Source organism: Ursus arctos, unplaced genomic scaffold (assembly GCF_023065955.2).
Source record: "Ursus arctos isolate Adak ecotype North America unplaced genomic scaffold, UrsArc2.0 scaffold_5, whole genome shotgun sequence".
Lineage (NCBI taxonomy): Eukaryota > Metazoa > Chordata > Mammalia > Carnivora > Ursidae > Ursus > Ursus arctos.
This window is the reverse complement of record NW_026623067.1, coordinates 69,255,410-69,281,942: the sequence shown is the minus strand read 5'-3', so window position 1 is coordinate 69,281,942 and position 26,533 is coordinate 69,255,410. Positions and strand designations below refer to the sequence as shown.

The following is a 26,533-nucleotide window of genomic DNA, read 5'->3' as shown; positions in this document are numbered from 1 at the left end:
TGGAGGCCTGAGTGAAACAAAAGGAGGGTTAAAGGTGAATTCACTCTCTCTGTCTTTTTCCAGCTGTGGTGTTGATGTTCCCCTGCACTCGGACTAGAACTTACGCCATTGGTTTCCTGGGTCTCCAGTTTATATACAGTTGATCATGGACCTTCTCAGCCCCCATAACTGCATATGCCAATCCCTTATAATAAATTATAAGATAAAAATATATACATAAATATAAATAAATATATATATTTATAGGCTCTGTATCCATCTATCCTCTTCCTGCTGGTTCTGTTTCTCTAGAGAACCATAATACAGTTATGCGGTTATGGACACTAGAATTTGAATTTCATAAAATTTTCATGTGTCATGAAGTATTATTCTTCTTTTGATTTTTTTTAACCATTTAAAAATTTAAAACTGTTCTTAGTTTTCAGGTCATACAAAAACAGACATTGGCTAGATTTTTGTCTGTGGGCTGTAGTTTGCCAACTCCTGTCTTAGGACACTGAGCAGCCAATAGAGATCCTGAAAACATGTTAGCCCTTCAGTTATTTTTATCGTCTAAATTCTAAATTCTACGGCAATAGAAGAATAGTAACTAAAGAGGTTGGTAATTTTTATTACTCTATAACAAGAGGATATCTTAATCCAAATGTGAAAGAATGAATTTTTTCCTCACCTTTTTTAGCCGGTGGGAATGTGGTTATTAATAATTTTTTTTCAAATGGGTATTAAATTTCACTATGGTCATGTTGCATGTTATAAACATAAGGCCAACAAATGAATAAGCATCTCCCATCATTTTCTCTGACAGAGGCAACCTGGAATAAAAGTATGGTTTCCTTCACTCAACCCAGCAGAAAAGATGGAGATCCTCCATTACAAGGTACACTGTCTTTCTCCTCAATATCCTTTATAAAAAGCCCACTGCATTGATGCAAGTAGAATAGTAGTTCTCAAAGTGTAATTCAAGTTCCCAGCATCACCTGGGAGCTAGTTAGAAATGTTCATTCTTGGGCCTACCCAGGACTGGGGAGTGGGGCCCAACAATTTGTGTTTTAACAAGCTCTCCGACTGTTGAAGATTAAAGTTTGAAAACCACCGAACTCGAGAGAACTCAACTTAAGAGTCCAGATTCTCCACTGGGGCTCCACTCCAGTTGTACTGAATGGAAACCTCTGGTTTGCATTTAACAAGCTCTCAGATGACCATTAGATTCATTCATATTTCAAAGTCACTACTCCTGAGTTGGCTGCTTTTCTTTCATCCCACCACCCCATCCAACCTGCAGGGCTTTGCCAAGTTCTATACATTTTATGTTTGCAAAAAACTTCCAAACCTAATGCTAATCATCTGAAAAACCTAAGATTTTTTTTTTTAAAAAAACAGACTCCGAGGCCCTGCTCCAGAATTGCACACAAAAACGTATTATATAAATGTGTTACATTTCATATAGCATAAATCATATGTTATTTGATATGTATGATACACATGATATCTATCTGAGAGCATAGTGAGGAATTCACCTTTATATTCCTGAACCCAACATAGCTACTCACAGAGTAAACATTTGGGCTTCACCATTAGCATTGACCCCCTTGCTCTATTTTAATGTGGACTTCATAAAGTCCTCAATATTAAAACAATCACAAATAATTTCCAAATTAAAGTACTGCAATTCTTTTTTTTTTTTTTTTAAAGATTTTATTTATTTATTCGACAGAGAGAGACAGCCAGCGAGAGAGGGAACACAAGCAGGGGGAGTGGGAGAGGAAGAAGCAGGCTCCTAGTGGAGGAGCCTGATGTGGGGCTCGATCCCATAACGCCGGGATCACGCCCTGAGCTGAAGGCAGACGATTAACCGCTGTGCCACCCAGGCGCCCCAAAGTACTGCAATTCTGATAATTTTTCTCTTCCACTCAAAATTTTTGACATTATTACATACAAATTACTTGGCTTCACATTCACCACCCTCTGCTAATCTTCTTACTAATTCATATCTCTGTTAATCACCTTATCCTCCAACCAAGCTATGTTCTTTTCTCTCTCTAGATACACACTGTACTTTGTGCCCCTCTACTTTGCCCAAGCAAGTCCATCCACCTGGAGTGTCACCTCCCTCAGTATCAATAACAAAATCAAATTCACATTAGTGTTATATCCTCCAATTAGCCAGTTCTAGGTGTCCATTAAGTAATAACTAACATTTATCGAATAATTTGTAGAAGCCAGTCACTCTGCTATGTCTTCACCTGCATTAACTACTTTAATTTTCGTAACTACCTTATTAGATAGCTACAACTATTTCCTCCACTGTTCAAAAAAATGAAACTCAGGATAAAATAGATTGAAGTGATTTTCCCAAGAGTACTCAGTAGCAAATAGTAAAGCTGAGAGTAAAGCTGAGATTCTGATTTCATATCCTGAGCTCTGAAATACTAGATTTACTGAGTCACAAATGAAATCTTTCCACCCTGTTAAATTGCTATAAAATTGTGTTGGAAATGATTAAGTGGTATTCTATATAATGGATTTATTCACTATTGATTAATTGATATAAAATAAGGATAAGATGGTAACAGATCACTCCCAAACATGGTTGCAAGTGAACTAAGCCCAACTTTTTTTTGGGGGGGTGGTTAACAGTAATTAAAACAACACCAGCACCACATAGAAATTAGCTTCATGTTAACCACCTAACTATCAGAAGAGACACTAAGCCTTTGGACTGAACTGTAACCAGTGGGGGTTGAATGAACTAGGCTGTGGTTTTTCCAGATCAAGCAGTCTGATATTCTTTATTTTTCCCAAAACATTACGATCACTAGGGCGGCACCTGCGGAAGAGGGAAATTTACCTTATAGCGAGAAGAGAGAAATTCCTAATACTGTCCAGAGAAACCTTGGCATCACACATGGGTAAGTATAGAGACTTTCCACTATGACTAGCAGATGACACCTGTTCCGCATCGCCTGATCTCAGATGCACAGTGCTTGGTTTTGAGGCAATGCATGCAGTCAAAATATTTAGTTTGTCTACAAATACATACTGTAACACAATTTAACAACTGCAGCACAATAAAAGAGATCGTGTGTACTTAAAAACTCCCTGTAATCTTTCCTGTTAACATTCACTTTCTGGGTAGTGTCTAATGAAATCATCTTTGTTTTCAAGTTTTGAATCTTTCTATTTCTACAAAGTATAGATTCTATCAGTTTGTTTAGTTTATTTGAAACATCTCCATCTAGTATCAGGGAAATTATGATTTAACTGGGGTGGGAAGTGGAAGGGAATTGACCATGCATTGATAATTTTGAAATTCATTTCTAGTCTTTGAACTTTTACATAAATAAAATAGAAAGCATGGAGAGAAACACTTTCTACTTTTTCATTGGAATTGGAAATGGAACTAGGTAAAGGCACCCAGTTCTAAGTCCACAGTCTGCCTTCCACTGTAGAAATAGCACAAGGAATAAACTTGTGCTCAATAAGCTCAACAGGGGAATGTCACTCACACATAGTGACTAATGTGGCACCCAGCCTGCTCACCTTAATAAGAAGGAATCATATGTGAGCCTTAATGTTAGGGCATCAGTAACAACTTTATTCTGTAGCTGGTTAATTTAGATACAATTCTTTATACATCCCCAACATATGGTCAGTGTTAATTTTTGTAGGCTAAGATTTGTTACAGGTTTAAAAAAATAGTTACATCATCAACATCAGCTTTTTCATATTTGTCTTCCTAAATGAACTCTGACACTAAGCAATTTTACTGTTACCCCTGAGGAAATCCTATTCTGCCATCTCTCCCAAATCCCCATCTTTGGATTCCGCTTTATGTAAAACTAAAGGAGTTGTCAAATGCCTTTCAGAAAAACAAAATAAAAAGAATTGACATGGTATACATAACTGTCATGGGCCAAGATCTCATGTACATACTAATTTATCTAAACAACCTCATTTCCTGACTATCTTTTGTACCTTTCTGTTTTTCCTTTAAAATTATTCTCCCCCATTACACAATATTTTACAATGCTTACAATCCACTGGACTCAAAATTTGCCATGTCCTTCCTTAACATCATCTCATTTAATCCTTTCTGTTTTTTTAGCCAATTTACTAGTCCAGATTAGCAACATATGTTCAAGGAGTGTCTGGATTTCCAGTTATAAACTACAAATGCACAAGTTTGAGGAATTCAAATAACCCTGGCAAACTCTACCTTCAACTGTATCTACCAAAATGAAACCAAAAAAACCTCTCCCTTAAGCCTCTAAAAACATTTTCATAGAACGCAGAGTTAGAGATACCGTGCCACCTCTTTTAACTATGTAAATTTTCAAGACCTAAACTCTCTTCATCTCACCTTTATCTGCTTTTTGTTTCTAGATAAACAATTTGCTATAGGTCAGTCCATCTTTCTAACCCGATGTATGATGCACAGAATAGGTATGCTTAAATGGGACAAAGAACAATAGCTTATTGCAAGTCTCCCTTGGGGCAATAACGAAGATGGAAATTCAAGAGCTTCAGATATGGAAATGCGGTAAGATTGGCTAGTAATCAACAGAAGGGGAGGGAAAAGATCATGGGAAAAGGATAGGGTCACAGTAGCAGTAGAACAGTAAAGAACAATATATATGCACTGCTTCTGGCTTTTCGACCATGTTCCGTGTTCTCTGAGACCATTTTTTGTAATGTTCCAAGCACATTCTTCTTTAAAAGTCCCAGGAATGCTTCTGCCTTAGGACCTTGACTGTTCTATCTGCTCCCCCAAATCACCCCCCACGTGACTGATCGGCTTACTCCCTCAACTCTTTCAAGCCTTTGCTCAGATGTCACCTTTTCAGTGAGGGGTACTCTGAACACCCTACTTAAAAGTTGACAATTTCCCAGGTTCTTTGTCCACTTCTGCCTACTCCATGTAAATTGTTTATGTCGGCCTCCCCACAACCTCACCTTCCGTCGCTGGCGGACACCCCTGCCTGTCGCTTCTCCTTTAAATTTTGTCGGGAAGGGGCGGAGCTAGGGCTTAGCCTTACAAAAAGGAGGAGTAGTGTCCGTAGGCTCCGCCCACTTGCGTGTCGGGCGCCAGCGTGACGGACCCCCGGGATGTTCTCCTCTTAGTCCGCTCCGGAAACGCCACAGCGGACGGAAATATCACATGATCTTAACGTCAACGCGCCCGCGCCGCCTGAACGGACGCCCTCGGTTTCCGCGGGCTAGCGTTTGTGATTTCGGTCCTTTTTTCCCCCACGGTGTTGTGGCGTTTGGGGTCTTCTCCAGACTCTCGGGGCCTGCTTTGGAATTTCGCGATGTACCACAACAGTAGCCAGAAGCGGCACTGGACTTTCGCGAGTGAGGAGCAGTTGGCACGACTGCGGGCAGACGCCAACCGCAAATTCAAATGCAAAGCGGTGGCCAACGGGAAGGTGAGGAGTCTGGCGGCCGATTCCCTGCCCGGCCTCTAAACTCTTGAGCAGCCGCTGCCCACCCCCCTTCCCTGTTCTGCCTTCCCTGGGGCTTCCGCACACCTTCGTCTCCGCTGCCCGTGCCTCTGCGGAGCGTTTTATTTAATAAGCAGGCGAGTACTTTGCCAGGTGTAGTGGGTACAGAGACCGACAACGCCGTTAACGTAGTCGAATGGCAGAGGAGTAATCAGTAACGTGGCGAAGAAAAGACTTTGTAGGATGCTATCGTAGTGCGGGACCAGAGCTTTTTATTAGTCGAGAGGATAAGTAGGCGAAGGTTTTTCCCATTCGTTCACGGAGGGAAGATGGGGGAAAGGACGTTCCCTGCCGACAGAGCCACAGGTGCGAAGTGGGAGGTCGGAGTTGCAGGGCGGCTGCGTGGAAGGCTCCTGATCGTGTGGCAGAAGCTCCATACAGGTGCTTGAAAGGCTGGAGAAGGTATAGGCCGGGAACTTCTAAGCGGTAGTAAGGGGTTTGAGTTTACGACGATGAGATGGGGAACTTTTGAAAGATTTTAAATGGGAAATTAACCTTTCAGATTCTGTTTTATAAGATTTTATTTATTTATTTATTTAACAGAGAGAGACAGCCAGCGAGAGAGGGAACACAGCAGGGGAGTGGGAGAGGAAGAAGCAGGCTCATAGCGGAGGAGCCTGATGTGGGGCTCGATCCCATAACGCCGGGATCACGCCCTGAGCCGAAGGCAGACGCTTAACGACTGCACTACCCAGGCGCCCCCAGATTCTGTTTTAGAAAGAGATCTCAGGAAACCTGGTAGTGAATGGTTTGGAGGGGGCAGGTGGAGGTAGGGAAACAGGGACGGTCAGTACAAACCAGTTGACTGAAGATGGTTTAGACTTTGATCCTGCCGGCCAGGTCCTTTCTGTTAAAGCTCCCACCGGTTTACTCTTCTTTCACAAGTACTACTACCCATTCTAGTACAAGCTTCCCTCTGGCAAGTATTCCATGTTTCAGACCTAGGGGTACTGAGCCACTTTACCTTTTACATTTAACTCACGTCTGTTTCATGCCGCCGAATTTTTGGACTACACAAAGTAGTACGTACTGTGCTGTGTACAGGTACTATTCTAAGCAATTAGTAAGTGTTAGCTCATTTAATCCTCACAACTACCCCATGAGGTAGATGCTGTTATTATCCTTGCTTTACAGCTGAGGAAACTGAGGTATAGAGTGTTGAATAACTTTTCAGGACTACATCGTTGGTAAGTGGCAGAGCCAGGATTTTGAACCCATTTCTGTTCTAAATCATAATGCCATGCTGTCTCTATGAAATCAGTTTGTATTAATATTAGTTTCCTTGGGCTAGCATAAAAAAAATTCACACAATCTGGGTGGTTTAAAACAACAGAAATTTACTGTTTCACAGTTCTGGAGGCCTGAAGTCTGGGATAAAGCTGTAGTTTTTAAGGGAGGCTCTTTTCCTCTTTCGGCTTCTGGTAACCCTGGGTGTTCTTTGCTTCTACCTCTGTCTTTACATAGTGTTCTCTCTGTGTATCTTCCCATGTTCTCGTTATAAGGATACCAATCATTGGATTAGGAGCCCACTGTACTCCAGTATGACCTCATCGTAACTAATTACATTTGTAGAGATTCTGTTTCCAGATAAGGTTACATTCCGAGGCACTGGGGGTTAGGACTTCAGAATACCTTTTTTTGGTAGTCCTAGTTGATCCGGTAACACTGCCTAGCAGATACTTGTTGTAAAATTGTTGTATTATTTACCATCTAGTGTATTCTGTAGAGAGTTTATAAAGACAAATAGGAGGGAATGTTTTTAAGGGCCATAATCATCGTGGAGACACGTGTTTTTTTTTTTTTTTTTTTTTACCTCAACCTGCGTGACTTGAGAATGAGCTGTTGAAAGCTTTCCAACCAATGACAGTATGTGTCTTCTTTTTGATTTATAATTGACATCAAACTTGAGAGCATATGCACACCCTCTGTCATGATTCTTTTTACTCTAATACAGCAAATGTCCAGCTGACATTCGAGAAATTGTGAAATGATGGTATAGTTTTAGTTTATCAAATATTTCACTAAAACTGTTTTGTGTAATAATTAGCTCTATAAAGAGAAAAATGACATATGGGTATATTTCCCTTTGGTTGGAGATACAAGCCAAACTTCATCTGGACAGAGAAAAGTATTTTAAGATTTTTCATTTCATTGAACTTTTGTTGTAACTTTTGATCTAAAGGTTCTTCCAAATGATCCAGTCTTTCTTGAGCCTCCTGAAGAAATGATACTTTGCAAATACTATGAGAAGAGATTATTAGAATTCTGTTCAGTGTTTAAGCCAGCAATGCCAAGGTCTGTTGTGGTAAGTTATGATGGTGATAAAGTATAATGTCCTTTACCTGACTTCTGAAATCAGAACTCTTCTAAACGTGTAACTCAGTTCTTTGTCCACATTAGGCAAACTTACATATTCAAGCTTTTGTCGGTTTATGTATTTTTTGATAAATTCCTTAACTTAGGAATTCCTGTATCGTTTCCTGCAAAGTATTTTCATTCTCATTTCATTGTCAAAAGAGTTTTGAGATCTGCTAGACAGGTCATGACATCCTCATTTTATAGAGAAAGAAAAGATTACTTTCTGTCTGGGTTCTCAAATAATGAGCAATAGAACTGGGAGTAGAACTTAAACTAGTGCCTTTTCAATCTGACAAATATGTTTGAAATAAGTCATTCATTCATCATTCGTAATCAAATGCACCAGCGAAAACTCATGCCATAAGAAGTTCTTAAACCTTGATTAGGAGAAGCTGGAGATTTACCTTTGGGTAAAAAATTGTCTTGTGGTTGTTTGAGATGCATGGTTCTGAGGACTTCATTTGTGTGGGTGTGTTTACTGTGGTGTGGCACTGGTGAGGAGAAACAGGTAGTTAGAATTTTGTGGCTAAAGGGATTTGCATGCACTGTCCTTGAAATAGTTCCTTTAGTATATATTCTTGTTTATTGCACATAAGCTGCAGTTGAAAAGCTGAAAGATAAAAGAGGAGGAGCATAAAACATTTTTTCATAATTCTCTCACAGGTTTGCTGTGAAGATCAAATATGAAAGTCTGTCTTAAGTGAAAGACTATCTTAAGTTTCAAAGTTCTACGGAGTGGGGCGCCTGGGTGGCTCAGTTGGTTAAGTGTCTGCCTTCAGCTCTGGTCACGATCCCAGGTCTCTGCTCTGCAGAGAGCCTGCTTCTCCCTCTCCCTCTGCTTGCAGCTCCCCCCTGCTTGAGCTCTCTCTCTCTGTCAAATAAATTATAAATAAAATCTTTTTTAAAAAAAACAACATAAATATAGTTATACAGAGTGAATAACTTATGACTTAATAGAGAATAACTACCTAGGGAATAATCTCCATTTTCAAAGTTGAAAAAACTGAAGTAGCGAAATTTCTTTGCATAGTGTGCTTATTTATAACTGATGGAAGTTTTTTGTTTTATTTCACATAAATTGTCAAACCTAAACTTTTAAAATATTTAAAAGGAAACTTCTTTATATCCTAAAATAGGTGAACGTCTGTTTCGTTGGTTCTAGCCAGATGGCATGGTGGTTAAAAGTACAGGCAGGTCTTAGTTGACTCCATCCCTGTTCCTTATTACATGTGTGACCCAAATAAGACAGTTAACCTCACCGATAGTTTCCTTCTCTGTAAAGTGGAAATAGCAGTACTTCACCAAGCTGTTGTAAGGATTAAAAAAAGATGATGGCTTGGTGCTTGGCACAGAGTCTGGCCCATGGGATACAGTCAGTACATGGTAGGTGCTGTTTCTACTGTTTAGCTTGGCAACATGATCATGGTTCTATCACACAATCCAAAGTGGATTTACAAAGAAGGTTTATTGCCCCACCTGTGTTAATTCTGTCAATGTTTTCACAAGATTGACTGGTTAAGCTGTGAATATTTGTATGTTTCTCCTTGATTTTTTCTACTCTCGTTGGCGTTTGTTACTCAAGTCTAAAATAAACACACACACAGACTTTAAAATTAAGTCAGTGACCATAGGAAGGGTAACCAGGGTGGGTGAGGAAGGACAACAAAAGGTCTTTTGGCTGTGACATTTCCATAGTAATTCATCGCAATTTATTTGATTAAAGAAGAATTAAGTTTTGGTATTTTGTATGGGTAACTTTTTCAAAGAAACCTTTGCATAAGTAAGTTTTAAAAAAATTCCTTTTTTTTAAGATTTTGTTTATTTATTTGACAGAGAGACAGCGAGAGAGGGAACACAAGCAAGGGGAGTGTGAGAGGGAGAAGCAGGCTTCCTGCCAAGCAGGGAGCCCGATGCGGGGCTTGATCCCAGGACCCTGGGATTATGACCTGAGCTGAAGGCAGACGCTTAACGGCTGAGCCACCCAAGCGCCCCTAAAAAATTTTTTTAACAAAATTTAACATGTATGTGTGAGTAGATTCTGATAATGTATTATTTTTAATCTTAGGGTACAGCTTGTATGTATTTCAAGCGTTTTTATCTTAATAACTCAGTAATGGAATATCACCCCCGGATAATAATGTGAGTATAATTCTAATTTATTGATTTTCATTTAAGAAAACCTTTATTTGTGTGGAAAAAATGAGTTCCTAATAAAGAGTAACTTAGAGTTGCATTCTGTTACAAATTTATACTGTCTTTATACTCCTTAAATATCTGTAATATTCCCTCCCTGTAATACTGATGGCATCTGAACTTCAACTTGTTCATATTCAAATTCTGTTTTTCTCAAACTGTCTTCCCTCATATCTGTTAGTGGCACCTTTCTTGTCTTTGTTGCTCCAAGAATCATTTGTGGTACTTCCTCTCCTTCTGTATCTGTCGGTTTACAAGTCTTGTAGCTGCAGATTCATTTCAGTTGAACAAAAGTCCATTAAAAATAAAGATGAAGCTAGTATGAGACTCATCAAAGAAGTTGCTTTCAGTCACATTGTCCCTGTTTCTCTCTTTTTCGTTTTCTTTGCTGCCAGTCTAGGTCAGGCCCTTGTTACCTCCAATCTTGATTTTTGTGGTAATTTTATTACTAGATTCTCACTCTGAAACTTATGGTAGTAGCTATGAGAGTTTCACAGATTACTGAGGTAATACTGCAGAGACTTCACTGATGGCCTTCCACAGTGTTCCTTCAACCTACCTTTCTTCCCCGGGCTTCCCGTGCTTTCTTCCCAGGTACATCTGTGTATACTGTTGTGTTCTTCCATCTACATTTCATGATTCAAAGTACTCTTAATCTTCAGTTATTTTTCCAGATATTTATGTTGAACTATATGAAACTGCCATTAAGTCAATATTGGTTGAATGCTGTGGCAAGATTATACAGTTCATCCTAATTATAGTGTCTTCTAATGGATAAAAAGCTTGAACAGAAAACTCTTTCTCTCTCTCTCTTTTTTTTTTTTTTTTGTTTTTTAAGATTTTATTTATTTATTTGACAGAGATAGAGACAGCCAGCGAGAGAGGGAACACAAGCAGGGGAAGTGGGAGAGGAAGAAGCAGGCTCATAGCGGAGGAGCCTGATGTGGGGCTCGATCCCAGAACTCCGGGATCACGCCCTGAGCCGAAGGCAGACGCTTAACCGCTGTGCCACCCAGGCGCCCCCCCTTTTTTTTTTTTTTTTTTAATAAATTTCCTGCAGTGTCTAGCACAGTCACTTGTTAGGCATTTTTACAACTTACTTTTAGCAATAAAATATTCGGGTATTTCTTAAAGTATGTACAGATCCCATTCCTGGCCTTTTTTTCTTCTAGGCTCACTTGTGCATTTTTGGCCTGCAAAGTAGATGAATTCAATGTGTCTAGTCCACAGTTCGTTGGAAATCTGCGGGAGAGTCCTCTTGGACAAGAAAAGGCACTTGAACAGATTTTGGAATATGAACTACTTCTTATACAGCAGCTTAATTTCCACCTTATTGTCCACAATCCTTACAGACCGTTCGAGGGCTTTCTCATTGATTTAAAGGTAATCTTGTTGATATAAAAAATAAAATGGTAGAATGTACACCTTTGCTATAGTTCTTTAACCAGAAAAATGAAAATTTTATTATAACTTGTAATCATCCTAATTGTTACAACACGAGCTCATCTAAACCGTGAATTTAGCTTGGACCTCTAGTGCTATAGTTCTCAAACTTCAGTGCCACCTAGAAGATTCGTTAACTCGGATTGTTGGGCTACAGTTCCAGAGCTTCTCATTTAGTAGATCTGCAACTACTTATCCAAAAACTGTGATGAGGAGGATTATCAGTTTAGAGTAATGCTTTCGAAGATTTGAGTTAACTCTTCTAACTCTGAAGTAGACTGTCATGGATCTGATTTAAAGAACCACATAAATTCTTGTTTTTAACTAGGCGATTGCTAAGTGATTTCTATTTTTAGTGCATTGTGAACTTGAATCAGTATGTAGGCATCAAATATATAAGGAAATAAGCATTGACAAAAGCAACTTAAGTTGTTTTGTTTGGGCCCTGAAAGGGGACTTGGATAGTGTAGTGAAGTCAAAATGGAAGTCAAAAACTGGTTCATTCGTCTCGGTTGAGTGGCAGAATTTGGGTACATACCATATGCCAAACCGTTGTGCTTGAGGATTAAGACAACAACAGCCTCAACTCTCATAGGTCTTACAGTCTAATGGGAAAGGTAATCCTATATCCAGTGTGCTAAATTGTTCCAGAAGGAAAGATACTGGATACTTCAGAATGGGATGGCAGATTGAGAGGAAGGGAAGACAGTTGTGAGAAGGGGTCATTTAGAGTGAAATTCAGAGCAAGAGTAGCAATTAGGTAGTAGAAGAACATCCCAGAGAGTCTTCTTTAGTTCAAGGTCCAGATTCAAGAAACCACAGTGCACTAAAGAACCTAAATAGAGCTTAGAAATAGAGGGGGAGTGCTGCCTGAGTGGTAGGTAGAGTCTAGACTGTGGAGGTGATCTTAAGGATTTTGAACAGAGCAATGGGAAACCAGCATAAGGCTTAAGTCTGGGCAGTGGCATAGTTAGGTTTGCAGTTTAAAAAAAGAAAATCCTGTTGGCAAGCTCTTGCATCAGTCTGCGTCAGCTGTTTATTGCACATATGTGTGTGTCAGGCATAACGTGGAGAATGGATTAGAGTGGATGAAAGGATACCAGTGAGATGCTGTTAAGAGTAATCCAGGCAAGGGGCGCCTGGGTGGCTCAGTCGGTTAAGCCTCTGCCTTTGGCTCAGGTCATGATCTCCAGGTCCTGGGATCGAGTTCCACATTAGGCTTCCTGCTCAGTGGCGAGTCTTCTTCTCCCTCTCCCTCCGTGATCAATCTCTCGCTCGCTCTCTCTAATAAATAAATTAAAAAAAAAAAATGTCCAGGGAGAAGATGGTGGTTAGTTTGACTTACAGTGGCTGAGTACAGAGAGAACTTCCTAGACTTACGAGATACCAGTCAGAATCATTAGAGCTTGAGGATTGATTTCATATAGAGATTGAGAACAAAGGAGGAACCCCCCCGGTTTCCGGCCTAAGCATATAGGTAATGGTGGTTCACTTCCTGACACAGGAAACACTGGCATAAGACAGATTTGTTGATGATGGAGGGGTGGTGGTTGATGAATCTGGTTTGGGACGTAGTGAATTTCCAGTTTCTGCGAGACATAAGGTGTGTCTGGAGGTGGGAGAAGATGACCAAGCTATAGGTACAGATTTGGGTGTTGTTGCTCCTGGAAAATTTAAAGTGGATTGGCCGAAAGGATCGTTTAAGGGGTAGTTAGAGAAGGGCGCCGGTGGCTCAGTCGGTTAAGCGTCTGCCTCTTGGTTTTGGCTTAGGTCATGATCTCAGGGTCGTGAGATTGAGCCACACGTCACTCTGTGAGCATGGAGTCTGCTCGAGATTCTCTCCCTCTCCCTCCACCTCTGCCCTGCCCCTGCTCTCATGCTCGCTCACTCTAAGAAAATAAATTATTTTCAATAAATAAATAAAGGGTAGTTAGAGATATAAGAAGCCATTAAGGAGTCTGAAGAATATCCAGAGAGAGAGGACTTTCTGGAGAAGTGAAGAGAAGTAGAATACTTTTAGAAGATGAGCACAGGTCACACTCTAATCCTGTTCAGAATTCAGGCAAAGTAAAAGCAAAAGGATAATGTTTGCTGGATTTAGTGCCAGAAGAGTCATTTGTGATTTTTGTGAACTTAGTCTCCATTGAGTGTGGAGGAAGAAAGCGGATTGGAGCCAGTTGGGGAATACACAGAAGGTGAGAAAACAAGTTATTTATAACCTGGATTCAGCAGCTGGATTTTGAAGTAGAAAAAGGTGATTGATTGAGAAGGTGGGGGAACTCCTAGAAGTAGATGAGAGAGACAGTTTTTGTGTTTTGCTTTGTGGAAGAAACTGATGTGGAGAGCTAGTAGGGAAAGCTTAAAGGAAGAAGTGAAAAATCAGTAGCTGAAGTTTCTCTTTGGAGTAAGGTGAAGGGGCTGGCATGGGACTCAAAGCAAAATAGAAGAATCGGCCTTGAGAGAATAATAGCTCTTTGAACAGAGGGAAAGGGGAAAGCATGGGTTGAGGACAGTATCACACCTGGGGATTGATGCTGACAGGAAATGGAGTGTCTTTCTTTGTTAAAGGCAGAGATCATTTACAGAGAGTGATGGAGTCTGAAAATTATCAGAGACATTGAGACAGATGGAAGATGTTGAACACAGTCACTGAAAAATGGGAGAACAAATTTTCTATGGAATATTATCATAGCTAGGCAGTGTTGAAGAGCCCTCCTGAGGTCAGTGAACTTGAATTTGTAGTAGTAGGACCAGACCTCTTGGTGGTATTGTGTTCTGTTGCAGCACCCAGAAATGTGGATATAGTTACAAAGCAGAAGATTGCTTGAATTCAGCCATTGTTAAAGTTTTGTCTGAAATATGTTGGCAGCATATTGGGGCAGGGGATTCTGGAGGGAAATGAGAATCAGCAGACATTGGTGAGTAGGGGCAAGTAGAGGGATAAGGGGATAAGGGACCAAAGGTTCTGAGGAGGAAGTCAGGGAATAGCTGTGAAGTAATTGAGCAGATATATTGGGGGAAAGGAGTACCGTGGTCAGAGTGGAATGTCTGAATTTGTCATATCAGAGGTCAGGCATTTCAGGATAATAAGACATGGGTGTGACTGTACAATTAACTCAGGATATATTGTAAGAGCATAGACGAGATTTCTTAGTGCCTTGGGACTTGAATGTGGATATCTGAAATAGATCTGAGGGCTTAGGATTTAGAGTTCAGTATAAGAAGAGTTTTCAGGGAATATGGGCTCATCCATATTCCTTGGGCATATTCTAAAAATAATTCTGTAATCAAACCAAGATCCATTTCCATTTACGTCTTCCCGGAAGTAAACTGTAAGTAGCAGGAATTTCAAATCTAGATGAGGTGGTGCTTTGATTCCTAAATGGCCTCCAGCTGAATCAAAGCTGCACTGCCTGGGAAGCCTTTACCTTGGAGTATGTGTTTCTTAAGTCAACTTCAAACCTCTCTTCCCCTTACAACTCAGGTGGAAAAGGTCAAAGAGAGGGATTAACATAAATCAGTGCCAAGTACTATACTGGGAACTTAAGATAAATTATCTTAAAGCATATATTTCTTAGTATGGGTTGTGATTAAAAAAGAAAAGTTTGAACAAGTCACTGAGGAAAAGCAGATTCATAAAACATGCAGCATTTAATGATTATACTTTTGATACATTCCGATGCTGAATACAAAACAATCTTACATGGAAAGATTAAGCTGGGGCATTACCTTTTTTTTTTTTAAGATTTATTTATTTGAGGGAGCGTGTGCATAAGCAGGGAGGGTGGGGGGAGAGAAGGGGCGAGGGAAAAGAATCTCAAGCAGACTCCCTGCTGAACGGGGAACCCAGCGAGGGACTCCACGCAGGGACCATCCCACAACCCTGAGATCCTGACCTGAGCCGAAATCAATAGTAGGCTGTTGAACCAATGGAGACACCCAGGCACCCCTGGGGTGTTACTTTTATAGATGAAGAATCCTGTGTTAAGCATTTTCTTATTAATATAAATATTTTTGAACTACTATTACTGTATTAACTCGCAAAAGTGATAACATTTGCACTTTCTTTCTAGACTCGCTATCCCATGATAGAGAATCCAGAGATGTTGAGGAAAACAGCTGATGACTTTCTTAATAGAATTGCATTGACGGATGCTTACCTTTTATACACACCTTCCCAGATTGCCCTGACTGCCATTTTATCTAGTGCATCTCGAGCAGGAATTACTATGGAAAGGTATTAATCTGTGTTTTAGCTTCGATCAGACTGTTTATCCCTTCCTGGAGGCTGAGTTTTTAAGTGCGATTCACTTTGTGACTGTAGTTCCTTTGCACGTACTGTGGCTGGTGAGGGTGACTGAGAGAAAAAAATGAAATGACCTTTTATTTTTTTTTAAGATTTTATTTATTTGAGAAAGAGACAGAGACTGAGAGCCCATGAGTAAGGAGAAAGGGGCAGAGGGAGAGGGAGAAGCAGACTGCCTTTGCCCGCTGAGCAGGGAGCTGATGCGGGGCTCGATCTAGGACCCTGAGATCATGACCTGAGCCGAAGTCAGACGCTTAAGTGACTGAGCCACCCAGGCATCCCGTCACCTTTTAAAGAAATCTTTAAAAATTGAGTATCTTTGAGCTGAGAGGATCCATTTTATGACTAAGTAGAAGTAAATCAGGTGATCCTCGAAAGACTGAGCGAGCTGTCCATAGAGAATGAACGTAGTTTTGTGAACTGGTAAGCACCGTGCGCACAGCAAATATGTCTGCTTTATCGTTATTCTCCTGCTGTGGAGCGTGTGGCACGTGGAACTCAGTAGAGGTCTGTTGAATAAATAATGCTTTAGGGAATGTCCGAATGAATTGCACTCGAGCTGTTGACACCTATAGCTGATGCATAAATGCACAGTGAGAACCAGGCTTTGCGTTAAGCCCTTTACCTGAATTAAGTTTACTTGATTCTTTGCAACATCTTGTGCACAGATTAATTAAACATTGTTTTCATACCGGTTTGTAACTGAAGGACAGGCTAGTAGCAAATTAGATTTCGTAAATTTTTATCGTAATTTCTCTAGGATCTTTGAAGTTCTGCCTGATCTTATTCCTAGAAAAATCTGAGAAAGTTGATAAAATTTTCTGAACTTTAACTGTTCTCCGTGTTTGTAATACCCTTATCCATAATTTCAAAATCTATTGATAATGGTGGTAGAAAACGAGCAGATGTGATGTAGTCTGTATTCAGCTTAATGGGAGTGTTTGTATGTTTCCTCACAGAATATGAATGTAGCTGGTAACAGGCTGCTTCCCCAGACATTACTGGATTGCTGTACATTTCATGGTACTTCCCCTAGGTTCCCTTTCCAAATATTTCAAAACAAATCCAAGACGAGGGATTGTGGGCTTATGTTTAATTTATGGTATGCCTTTTTTCCACAAACACAGCTCACCAAATGTACATAAATACATACATTTAATCCCAAAGTGATATATACGTCCATTTATTTAACTAAACAAAACTTTATCAGGTGCCTTCTCTGTACGTTGCACTGTACTGTTAGAATGAACAAAGCTATCAATCCTTGTTCCAGTTAGGAAAGGTAGCCAGCAGATGGTTGCTATCTATGGAGTTTAGGTGTGAAGCTTCCATTCTCTAAGAGAGGAAAGCCTCTTTTCCACAATTCAGATTGCCAAATATTTGATTAATCTGTTGAAGCATCATATCTGATGCAGCATATATGCAGATTCTCCAGTGGTGAGATTGTCCTTATGTAGATGGAGAGGGATGAAGTTTATGTCATCTTGGAAGTATAGTTACAATTTCAGGTAGCCGAAACTGAAATTGGGGTAACTTGGGCTCATTGCAAATCAAGTGCACTTTTGAATTTCCCAGGGAGTATGAAGAGTTGGGCATTTTTTTTCCTTTGAGGAAGTATTTGTAAATCATTTTTAACTTCTGATTTACTTTGCAAACTTTGGGGATACATTGGAATTGCCTTTACATTTATTGCTGGTTTCAGAAAGGGAAAGTCCTTGTGCTGTTATATTCCGGATGATACTTTAGATTAATACTCATAGGATATTCTTTTGTTAGTTCTGAGTTGTCCTCTTTTTTACTGGATTTCGAGATTTGTTTTTCATCTCTTTGACTTCTTAAGTATTCCTGCTTGCTTATGGATTTTTTTTTAATAAGAATATTAAAATTCTAAACCAGATTGAGATTGAGTTGCTAACCTGAAGGTTCGTAGAGGTGTAAAGAGTCTGGTCAGCTAACTCTTCGAATCAAATGTATCACTCTTATGTTTAAGAAGTGGAAAAGAAAGGATAAAAAGAGAAGAAGATGCCAAAAGTGTGAGGGGTTTTAGGAAGAAAAAGGAAACGAAAAGACTGCTAGTTATTTTGAAATACTGATAACCAGAAATGTATTAATTACTAAGGGAGTTGATTTTTATATCTAATATTAATTCCCATCATAGATGATGAAGTTGTAACATCAGACTTAGTTATCAAAACTTACATAATATCATTAAATAATCTGGATAGTGTAACAGATAGCAACATTTCTTAAAAAATTGTCTGTTGTTGTAACCGTATTTCACCATGTATTCATTTTGCCAGTTTTCAGAGAAATTAATAATTTTTTTGCACTTGTGTTTGAAGGATTACTTATGCCCTCACAATCTGTTCACTTGGGCTTTTATCAATTGTAGTTCAAGTTCAGAGTAGGTGAATATTTAAATATAGAAATTATTTTCATGCTGCTATCATTGGTTCAGAGAAAAACAGATAATTAGGCTTTCTAGTCATTTACGGAAAAGTATTAACACTTTTGATTTGGACTCTATGCAAATAAGATGTAATAGATTTGCAAAGCATGAGGATATTCTTAACTGGTTTGAATACCTATTAGTCCCAAGAAGAGCACCTGTAGTTAACTTGATATTAAGGGGAGAGAGAATCCTTACTAGTACCATGTTCCAGCTCTGCTACTGCCTCGCTTTATGACTTTGGGCAAGTCACAAGATCATGACTTGTCTGTGCCTATGACTCAGATTGCTCAAATTGCTCAGATTGTAAAAGGAGTTAGATTCAAAGAGTTTATTAATTAGTACTTTAAATGTTATATTCATAACAATTTTCCTTCCCTCTGAAAGCTTATATATTCCAAAATTTAGGCAGATTTGAATATTAAACATCTTTTAAACTAAGTTGTATTAAACCCTTAAGACTATAATAGTTATAGATTATATAGTTTTGTGGTGTTCAAAGTATTGTTATTTAATACTTTTAAAGTAAATTAATTTTAAAATTGCCCTTAATGAAATGAACGTGGGGAAACTAATTTATGATGTCATGTTTCTCAAGAAGCTGTATGTGTTCAGTAGATTAAAACTTTTTTCCTTTCTTTACCAGTTATTTGTCAGAAAGTCTGATGCTGAAAGAGAACAGAACTTGCTTGTCGCAGTTACTAGATATAATGAAAAGTGAGTAACACAAGACACTTTATAAAATGTTCTTCTATTACAAAGCTACTTTCTAAATATCATCTTGATATTTAACCTGAGATATCATATAGATTGTTGTTTAAATTTACTTTCATTGAATTAACGTATCATGGGGGCATGAAGGATATATTTGTTGGTGGAGTACAAGTATAGGGCGTTGATGAAAGGAAGTAGTTTGTACACATAGAGAACTTACCAGAAAAGAAAACAGAAGATTCAGAAAGGGTTAAGTTTTAAAACAGAGTCCTTTTGAAGTGTACCCGGATATATGACAGGCACAGGAAAAGATCTAAAGGGAACCAAATTAAAGATAATACTTAAATTTGGAGTTCTGTGTTGTAATCAGCTTTAATTAATGCACGTTATTTGCTAGTTATATTGACACTACAAAAGCCGTGGTTCTCCACCAGGTGTGATTTTTGCACAACTGGGACACTTTTGGCTGTCAGAATTTGGGCGGGGGCGGGGGGATTGGCTACTACTGGCATCTAGTTGGTAGAAGTAAGCATGCTGTTAAACATCTTATAATTCAGTGTAACCCCTTGATCGGCTAAAAAATGGCTCCCCCCAAAAAAAAAAAAAATTGGCTCCCCGAAGATACCCACGTCCTAATCCCCGGAAACGGTGAATGTTACCTTAGAAAGTCTTTGCAGATATGTTTAAGTTGAAGATCTTGAGATGGGGACTTTATCCTGGATATCAGATAGGGCATAAATGCATCACAGGAGACTTTGTTACAGAAAGGCAGAGGGAGGTTTGACACAGAGAAGGCAATGTGAAGACAGAGCACAGAGAAAGATTTGAAGATGCACACCTTAAAAATTGGAGTGATATGGCCACAAGCCAAGGGATGCTGGCAGCCGCCAGAAGCTGCAACAGGGAAGGAATGGATTTTCCCCTAGAGCCTCCAGAGGGAATGGGGCTCTGCTGACATTTTGATATTGGCCCAGTGAAACTGATTTCAGACTCTGGGGCTTCAGAACTGAGAGAGGAGAATCCATTTCTGTTGTTTCAAGCCTTACTGAGTTTAAAGTAATTTTTAATAGCTGACTCAGAAAACAAATATGGCCCCTCACAACAAAGAATTTCCCAGCCCAAAGTGTCCCCAGTGCCAGTGTTGAGAAACCCTGTCTTAATGGTTGAGTAAAGATTACCAACCGACCCCTCTCCTTTCTTCATTCTTGCCCATGTGTCACTGAAGGCTCATGGCTACTAAGCTTTAGGATTAAAAGTCAGTTGTGTTTGTCTCCCAAACTTTTGTGGTACTTGTCCCTGTTAACTAAATATGTAGTTGAAATATAGGGTAAACCAATAAAAAGATCAAAAATCATGATCTTGGATGAGGGTAGTAAATGAGGGTACTTTTTATATGTTTTGTGTTTCAGAGGTAAGATGCTTCAAGGCGTGTAAATACCATTTCTTGATTCTCTGCTTGAAATGATCTTGAGGGCTTTTCCTTCAATTGCGAGTGATGGATTTGTGATTAATGAATCATAAAATTGTAGGTCTTCAGTTCCACCACTAGAGGGTGCACTTCCAAAGATATTGTGATTTGGCCAGCGATACTAGTTAGGACCATGGAATTTAGTAGGTAAAAGCTTTAAAGATAACCCACTGTGCTCATTGTACAGCTAACAGTTTTTGACTGATTTCTTCTCAGTACCCTTGTTTTACTCCACTTGTTTAAACAGAAGTAAGGATAGCTCTGGACAAAACACTCAGAGCTTTAACAATATTAAGGTATCTTATTCGTAATTTTTTGGAACAAAGACACTAAGCCACAAAGATGAATGCAGTTGAAAACACTGCTTTGTCTGCAAGCCAGCAAGCTCCACCTACCTGGCACATGTAGCTGGCTAATAAGAAGTCCTGGATCTCTCTCCATTCCCCTAAAAATTCTTGAGATTTCAATTTTTTGGTTTATTGTAGTTGAATAACATAAACAGACTAGGGTAGAGGGCATTTTTGCAATTGTAAAGTCACTGACACAGTAGTTTACTTTTTAGCCTAAAGAGAACCTTTTTGTGTTCTTGGTGACGCTTTATTGTATAGGTTCTGCTTTTTGTTGAAGCGAGCGATCATTGACACATTCGTACTAAGCATCCTCCCTTTATTGCATGTCATCTAATAATGGTTTCCTCTGTAAATGAGAAGTACAGTCTTCAGGCCACCATCTGTAGCACAGAGTGTTGTAAGTACAGTTGGCAGAGAACAAAGCATGTTTACTAAATCATGGATTTTTAAAGCCTTAAACCTGAAAAAGTGACCACGGTGGGATTTGGAAAAAATACTGGCTAGATTTGTAGAACATGCTTCATTTTATGCTGTGTGGGATATGGGCTAAGCCGCAGACAGCTCTAATTACTTGGAAGTATGTATTCATTGGATTTTAATGCAGAACATTACAATCCTAATCACATTTCAGGAGTTTTGTTATTGTTTCCATAATAAGATGGGAAAATACTCAGCTCTCTATGGGAACAGGACTTTTTATTATCTAGTGTGAATCTTTTTTTTATCTCCACATAGGTATGAGAAACTTGGTAAAAAAATACGAGCCTCCCAGACCTGAAGAAGTTGCTGTTCTGAAACAGAAGTTGGAGAGATGTCACTCTGCTGAGCTTGCCCTTAACGCAATTACGTAAGTAGATGGGAGTGTTATTCAAGGATAGATATAATTGTTATTGACAAGGCTTGCTCGTCCTCAAATCACTTAATTGGTAAATGTTTGCTTTTGTGGGGAAAAATGACTTACCTATTAAGTCGGGTAATGACCCACTTGACCACCTGACCACACTGACAGGCACTACTTTAGGACAAAATACCCATTCAGTATTTTTAATTGAGTGGACATTTCTAACAGGCTTATACATGAGATAACAGTTTGGCTTTCATAATACAGTTCTCCTCCTATGACTGATGTGTTCTTTGGCTTGCAGGCCTTCTCCCGTTACTCCTCATGGGACCTCTGGAGTCTTTCTAGGGTATCTCTGAACCTCTTTTGCCCTTTTAATGTTTGGGTTCTCTACAGGTCTTGTCTGAGAGAACAAGTATACTGTTTCAGACTTAGTTCTGTTAGCTAGAGCAGGGAAAGATGGCCTATTTCGGGGATAAACTTTAAATTGAAGACAGAATAAGTAGGAAAATGTGCTGTTAGATATTTTCTTGGCAGCCATAAGGAACATCTGTCTATAAGGTCTCTTATTTGTAGGCTGAATGTGGAAATCACAGAATTTGGGTTCTTTATGCTTTGCAAATTGAAGGATCCACTCAAACCTCATCTTTTAGAAGTTTAAACAAGTTGGGGGTCTGGGCCAGTAATAAGAATGGGAAAACTATTGTTTTCTCCTTTCTGTGGAATACATTCTGATTCAAAAGCTCTACCTTATTTGTTAATATTTAGTGGGAGTTAGCACTGCCATCTTACAGTTAAGATGCACCTGAGATGTTTTTATCTCTGTAACTGGTGAATATACTGTACTGCATCATGTCTGAGAAACCAGAACAGTGTTCCATGGCCTTCGGATCCAGTTCTTTACACAGCCACAGGAGGTGAATATGCAAGGATTTATGAAACATGCAAAATGTGGGACTACTTTATTATATCCTAGCCGTCACTGCAAAGCATGGCTTAGCTTAGAATTTAAAATTGGTACATCTCACTCGTGGGTTTGTGGTACACAAATGGAAGAGACAGAATTTCACAGAAATGAAAGAGTGGTTACAGAGAAGTGAAGAAATGTCAACTTGAATAAATCAAAGTATTGCAGCACTGATTATATTCTTTTCACATTGATTTTGAAATGGGCTTAGACCAAGGGTTGGCAAACTCTGGCCCACAGGCCAAATGTGAACTACTACCTGTTTTTAGAAAGACTTGTACTGGAACAGAGACATACCCATTAGTTTGCAGACTGTCTATGGCTCTTTTCACACCGCACCAGGAGTTCGGTAGTTGTGACACAGACTGTATCGCCTGTAAGTGTAGAGTATTTATATCTGAGCATATAAAGAAATGTATCACCCTCTGGATCAGACCATTGAACTATTAATCTACCCTTCTAGCTGGGTGACTGAACAGACCATAACCCAAAACCTCTAATTGCCAGAGCACCTCTTCTGACTGTGTGCGTTCGTACTGTGTCAGGCAAATTCTGCATCTCCGTGAGTACTTGGGAGGGGCTTTTCAGACTGTCTGAAAAGGACTTTTTTAAAAATCTAGGATAAAATGCAATAAATAACAAATTACTAGAATGAAATAGATAAAATATAAGCTGAAACTTTATTAGATTTTCAGCAGTCATAAAATTAATCGATGGAATTGCTATAAAATTTTCTAAACACAGTCTGTTTCTGTACTTCACCTTACTGCAAACTGAAAATGGTTCATGGCTGGTCCGTGGACCACACTGACAGGCACTACGTTAGGACAAAATAAAATTCCTTTTTCTTTCTTTCTCATTAAACAGTTAACTATATTGTCATTACTAAAGTCAGTACAGGTAAACCAAAGTTCCCTTTGACCAAAGCCCAAATCCAGTTGTGACTTCAGAGGTAATATTTAGTTGCTTTACCTTGGCCAATCTTTTCTGTGCATGTGTGTGTGAAATAAGTTTTTTCTCTTTATTAGTGCTTTCATACATACTGTACAACTTTTATAGTATCAGTCTTTAACTTTTGCCAGTTTAGGTGAGAAAACAGTATCACGCTGGTATTTTAATTTGTAATTTTCCTATTACTATGAGGCATTGGTGTTTCTGCTTTAACAGTCATTTTTATTTCTTCTTCTGTATTGCCTGCTTACAATCCTTGTGCAGTTTTCTGGTGTTACTTTCCTGAGTTGGAGTTTTTTACATATTTTATATACTTGTCTTTTCCTATATATTCTACAGCGATTTTCTTGTTTCTTTCAACTTACGTGATATTGAGGAGATTTGTGTTCTGTTTTATGCTTTTACGTTGGAATACCTTTTCTTACCCTAAAGTTAATCTTTATTTTGCTTTGTGTTCAGCTGTTAAAACCATTTAGAATTATTTGTGAATGACATGAGGTACACATCTTATAATACTAATTTTTTTCAAATAAAAAAATGTTATCTATCCGTTTTTTAAAAATTTGTAATTTTCCCCAGTTACATAGTCATCGTAGATTAAATTCCTATATATACATCGTTGTTTTTTGCCTATCTGCTCTGATTGATCATTGATCCAATTCTTGGTAATACATTAAATTATTTCATCTTTTATAGTGTTTTGATGATAACTGGGACAGGGGCCCCACACTTTATCCTTTCAGATTCTTTTTGCTATTTTTGCATAGTCTTGCATATCAGTTATACTTGACAGGTTCCATGAGAAATTTTATTAGAATTTTAGTTATCGTTAAAAGTTCAGTGCAATTCTGTCTCCTCTCCATAATTCATCTCTTTCCAACTACCATACCTTTGTTCTTCAGTAGATTTATATATATATATATAATTTCATATTTAATATATATGTATTTCACATATATATACATACGTATATATATATATAGCCTTGCTAGTTTATTTTATAGTTTCTGTTGCCAGTTATAGATAACTTATTGATGGCTGTTCAATTACAGGAAGAAGAGGAAAGGCTATGAAGATGATGATTATGTCTCAAAGAAACCCAAACATGAAGAGGTATGTTCTTCAAAGGTAAATTTTAAGTTATTCTTATTGTATAATCCATACTGTTAAGATTTTATTTTTCCAGAATGCAAGTATTACAGAGATGTGGGCTTTGAAGCCTTCATTTTTGTTTTTTGCATCCTTCTTGGCGTATATTGTCTTGCTATTATGGGATTTTTCTCACTTCTTTCTTACCCTGTTCTGAAGGGGGTATGATAGTTAATTGACGACGAATCCTTCCTATGGTTATGGAAGGCACCAGAAGTAGATATAACATGCTAAATTTCTCCTCTGTTTTTGATTCTCCAAGGATTCTTCTCTTACCCATTTCAAAAAAATTGTACCTTACACGTCAGATATAAATAATAAGAGGCAGAAGGTCACAACTGTAACCTTTACTCCTGACACTGGTGTAGTCTCGTGAGACCAAGCCATATTACTGTAAGATTGAACCTACTACAAATTGTCCTGGTTTATTACCTTCCTGTAATCAGAGTAAAAGGAGATTTTCCTGAAAGGTAAGGAGGTAAACAGTGCTGTTAAGCATCAGTATAATGTTATTCTTACTACGTTTTCTTTCCTTCTTAGGAAGAATGGACTGACGATGACCTGGTAGATTCTCTCTAACCATCTGAAATTGACTTTCCAGTGCTAACTAATCAACAGAAGGATGAAGCATACCTGGCATTTAACTTTATTGAAAACTGAAATAATGTGAAAGCATCAAATATATTAAACTTTTCTATTTAAATTTTTTTTTCCTTTCAGTATAGCTTTATGTGAAATAAAACCTGTGGAAGGAGCCAGAATAGCACCAGGTTTAGACAGTCTTGCCCCATCATGACTCATATCAAATCAGTCATAATACAGTAGTCAAAGCTGTAATTTATTTGCCTATATTGTTTTAAACGAAACCTATTTTTTTAGGAAAAAAGGCACCAAAAGTCACAAAAAATAAAACCGAGTAATCAGCTTTAACCATGCTAGGGAATGTTTTTCGTCCTCTAGAAACCTTTATAAATGCCTTCTCAAATGTCATCGTGATATACTTAGCTTTCTTGTATGTAACTACTGAACTACAAAATGTACTTCAACTGGCAAGTGCTTCACCTGTGAAACTGAAAGCTAGTTACCTAAGGTAATCATAATCCGTATGTGTTGTCCTCAGTTACCCGAAAACATTACCAAGTATGTTCTAAAGCAGAAATCAAACACGCTGTCTTGAATAGAGGTCTAGATAAAAAGATTAAGTTGCTGTAGGTCGGCAGATAGTCGCAAATTGAATATTCAGTTTCAAAACTAACACATTATTCAGGTGAATCCATATAAATAGGTGTTATAGTTATTAAGAACTTATCAAATTAAATATGTTCAAGAAATTCAAATTGAAATGAGTTGATAAAAGATGTAACTGCAGACTGTGGTACTAAAAACACTTGGGTATGATCTTGGCTATTTCACTTCATGACTCTGGTCAAGTTCTGAAGCTCTCTGTGCTAATTTCCCAAGGTGCAAATGGGAAAAATAATGCCTACTTTTTCCAGGATTAATGGGAAAGTGCTTGCATATACTAAGTGTTCAGTAAGTGTTGCACATTAAACTGTGATCTTATTTGGTTTCTAAGTTGGAACCAAATCATGAATGTCTGTTGAATTTTTTCTAGAAAACTGGGTTGCAGGAATTCTGAGAAACTCAGTAGCCCTGTAAACCTGAATTTGGTGGATACACAGCTATCCTCAGTGTCCGTGCATCCCAGGCTGCACGTGCCAATTCCAATCTCCGTACGTGAAGGCGGTATTTACTATATGCATATTCTAATACTTCTTTACATTTTAGGTTTGAAGTTTGTGGTTTTAGTTCCTTCTTGTGGAATGAAGTGTGATTTTACAAA

General features: G+C 38.6%; 1 protein-coding gene and 1 long non-coding RNA gene across 8 annotated transcripts; both read left to right on the top strand.

The window, feature by feature from the left end:
- The first annotated feature begins 320 nt into the window (after window positions 1-320).
- Window positions 321-4,618, top strand: LOC123001062 (uncharacterized). 2 transcript variants are annotated; one of them, XR_006409588.2, is made up of 4 exons: window positions 321-597; window positions 806-877; window positions 2,820-2,909; window positions 4,384-4,618. It is a non-coding gene; the product is annotated as an uncharacterized LOC123001062 (long non-coding RNA). The 2 variants fall into 2 exon arrangements; XR_008957505.1 differs by having other exon boundaries at window positions 324-877.
- A 452-nt stretch (window positions 4,619-5,070) lies between these two features.
- Window positions 5,071-26,284, top strand: CCNH (cyclin H). Of its 6 annotated transcripts, none has more exons than XM_026498660.4 (9): window positions 5,071-5,426; window positions 7,684-7,806; window positions 9,925-9,998; window positions 11,225-11,435; window positions 15,569-15,732; window positions 18,897-18,967; window positions 21,518-21,629; window positions 24,594-24,654; window positions 25,231-26,284. In XM_026498660.4, the coding sequence occupies exons 1-9, from the start codon at window positions 5,310-5,312 to the stop codon at window positions 25,267-25,269; spliced, it is 972 nt and encodes a 323-aa protein (XP_026354445.1). In that variant the 5' UTR covers window positions 5,071-5,309; the 3' UTR covers window positions 25,270-26,284. The 6 variants fall into 6 exon arrangements, with proteins under 6 accessions (XP_026354445.1, XP_048076733.1, XP_026354444.1 ...); XM_026498659.4 differs by having other exon boundaries at window positions 5,083-5,426; window positions 24,594-24,669; XM_048220776.2 differs by lacking the exon at window positions 7,684-7,806 and having other exon boundaries at window positions 5,079-5,426.
- The last annotated feature ends 249 nt before the right edge of the window (window positions 26,285-26,533 follow it).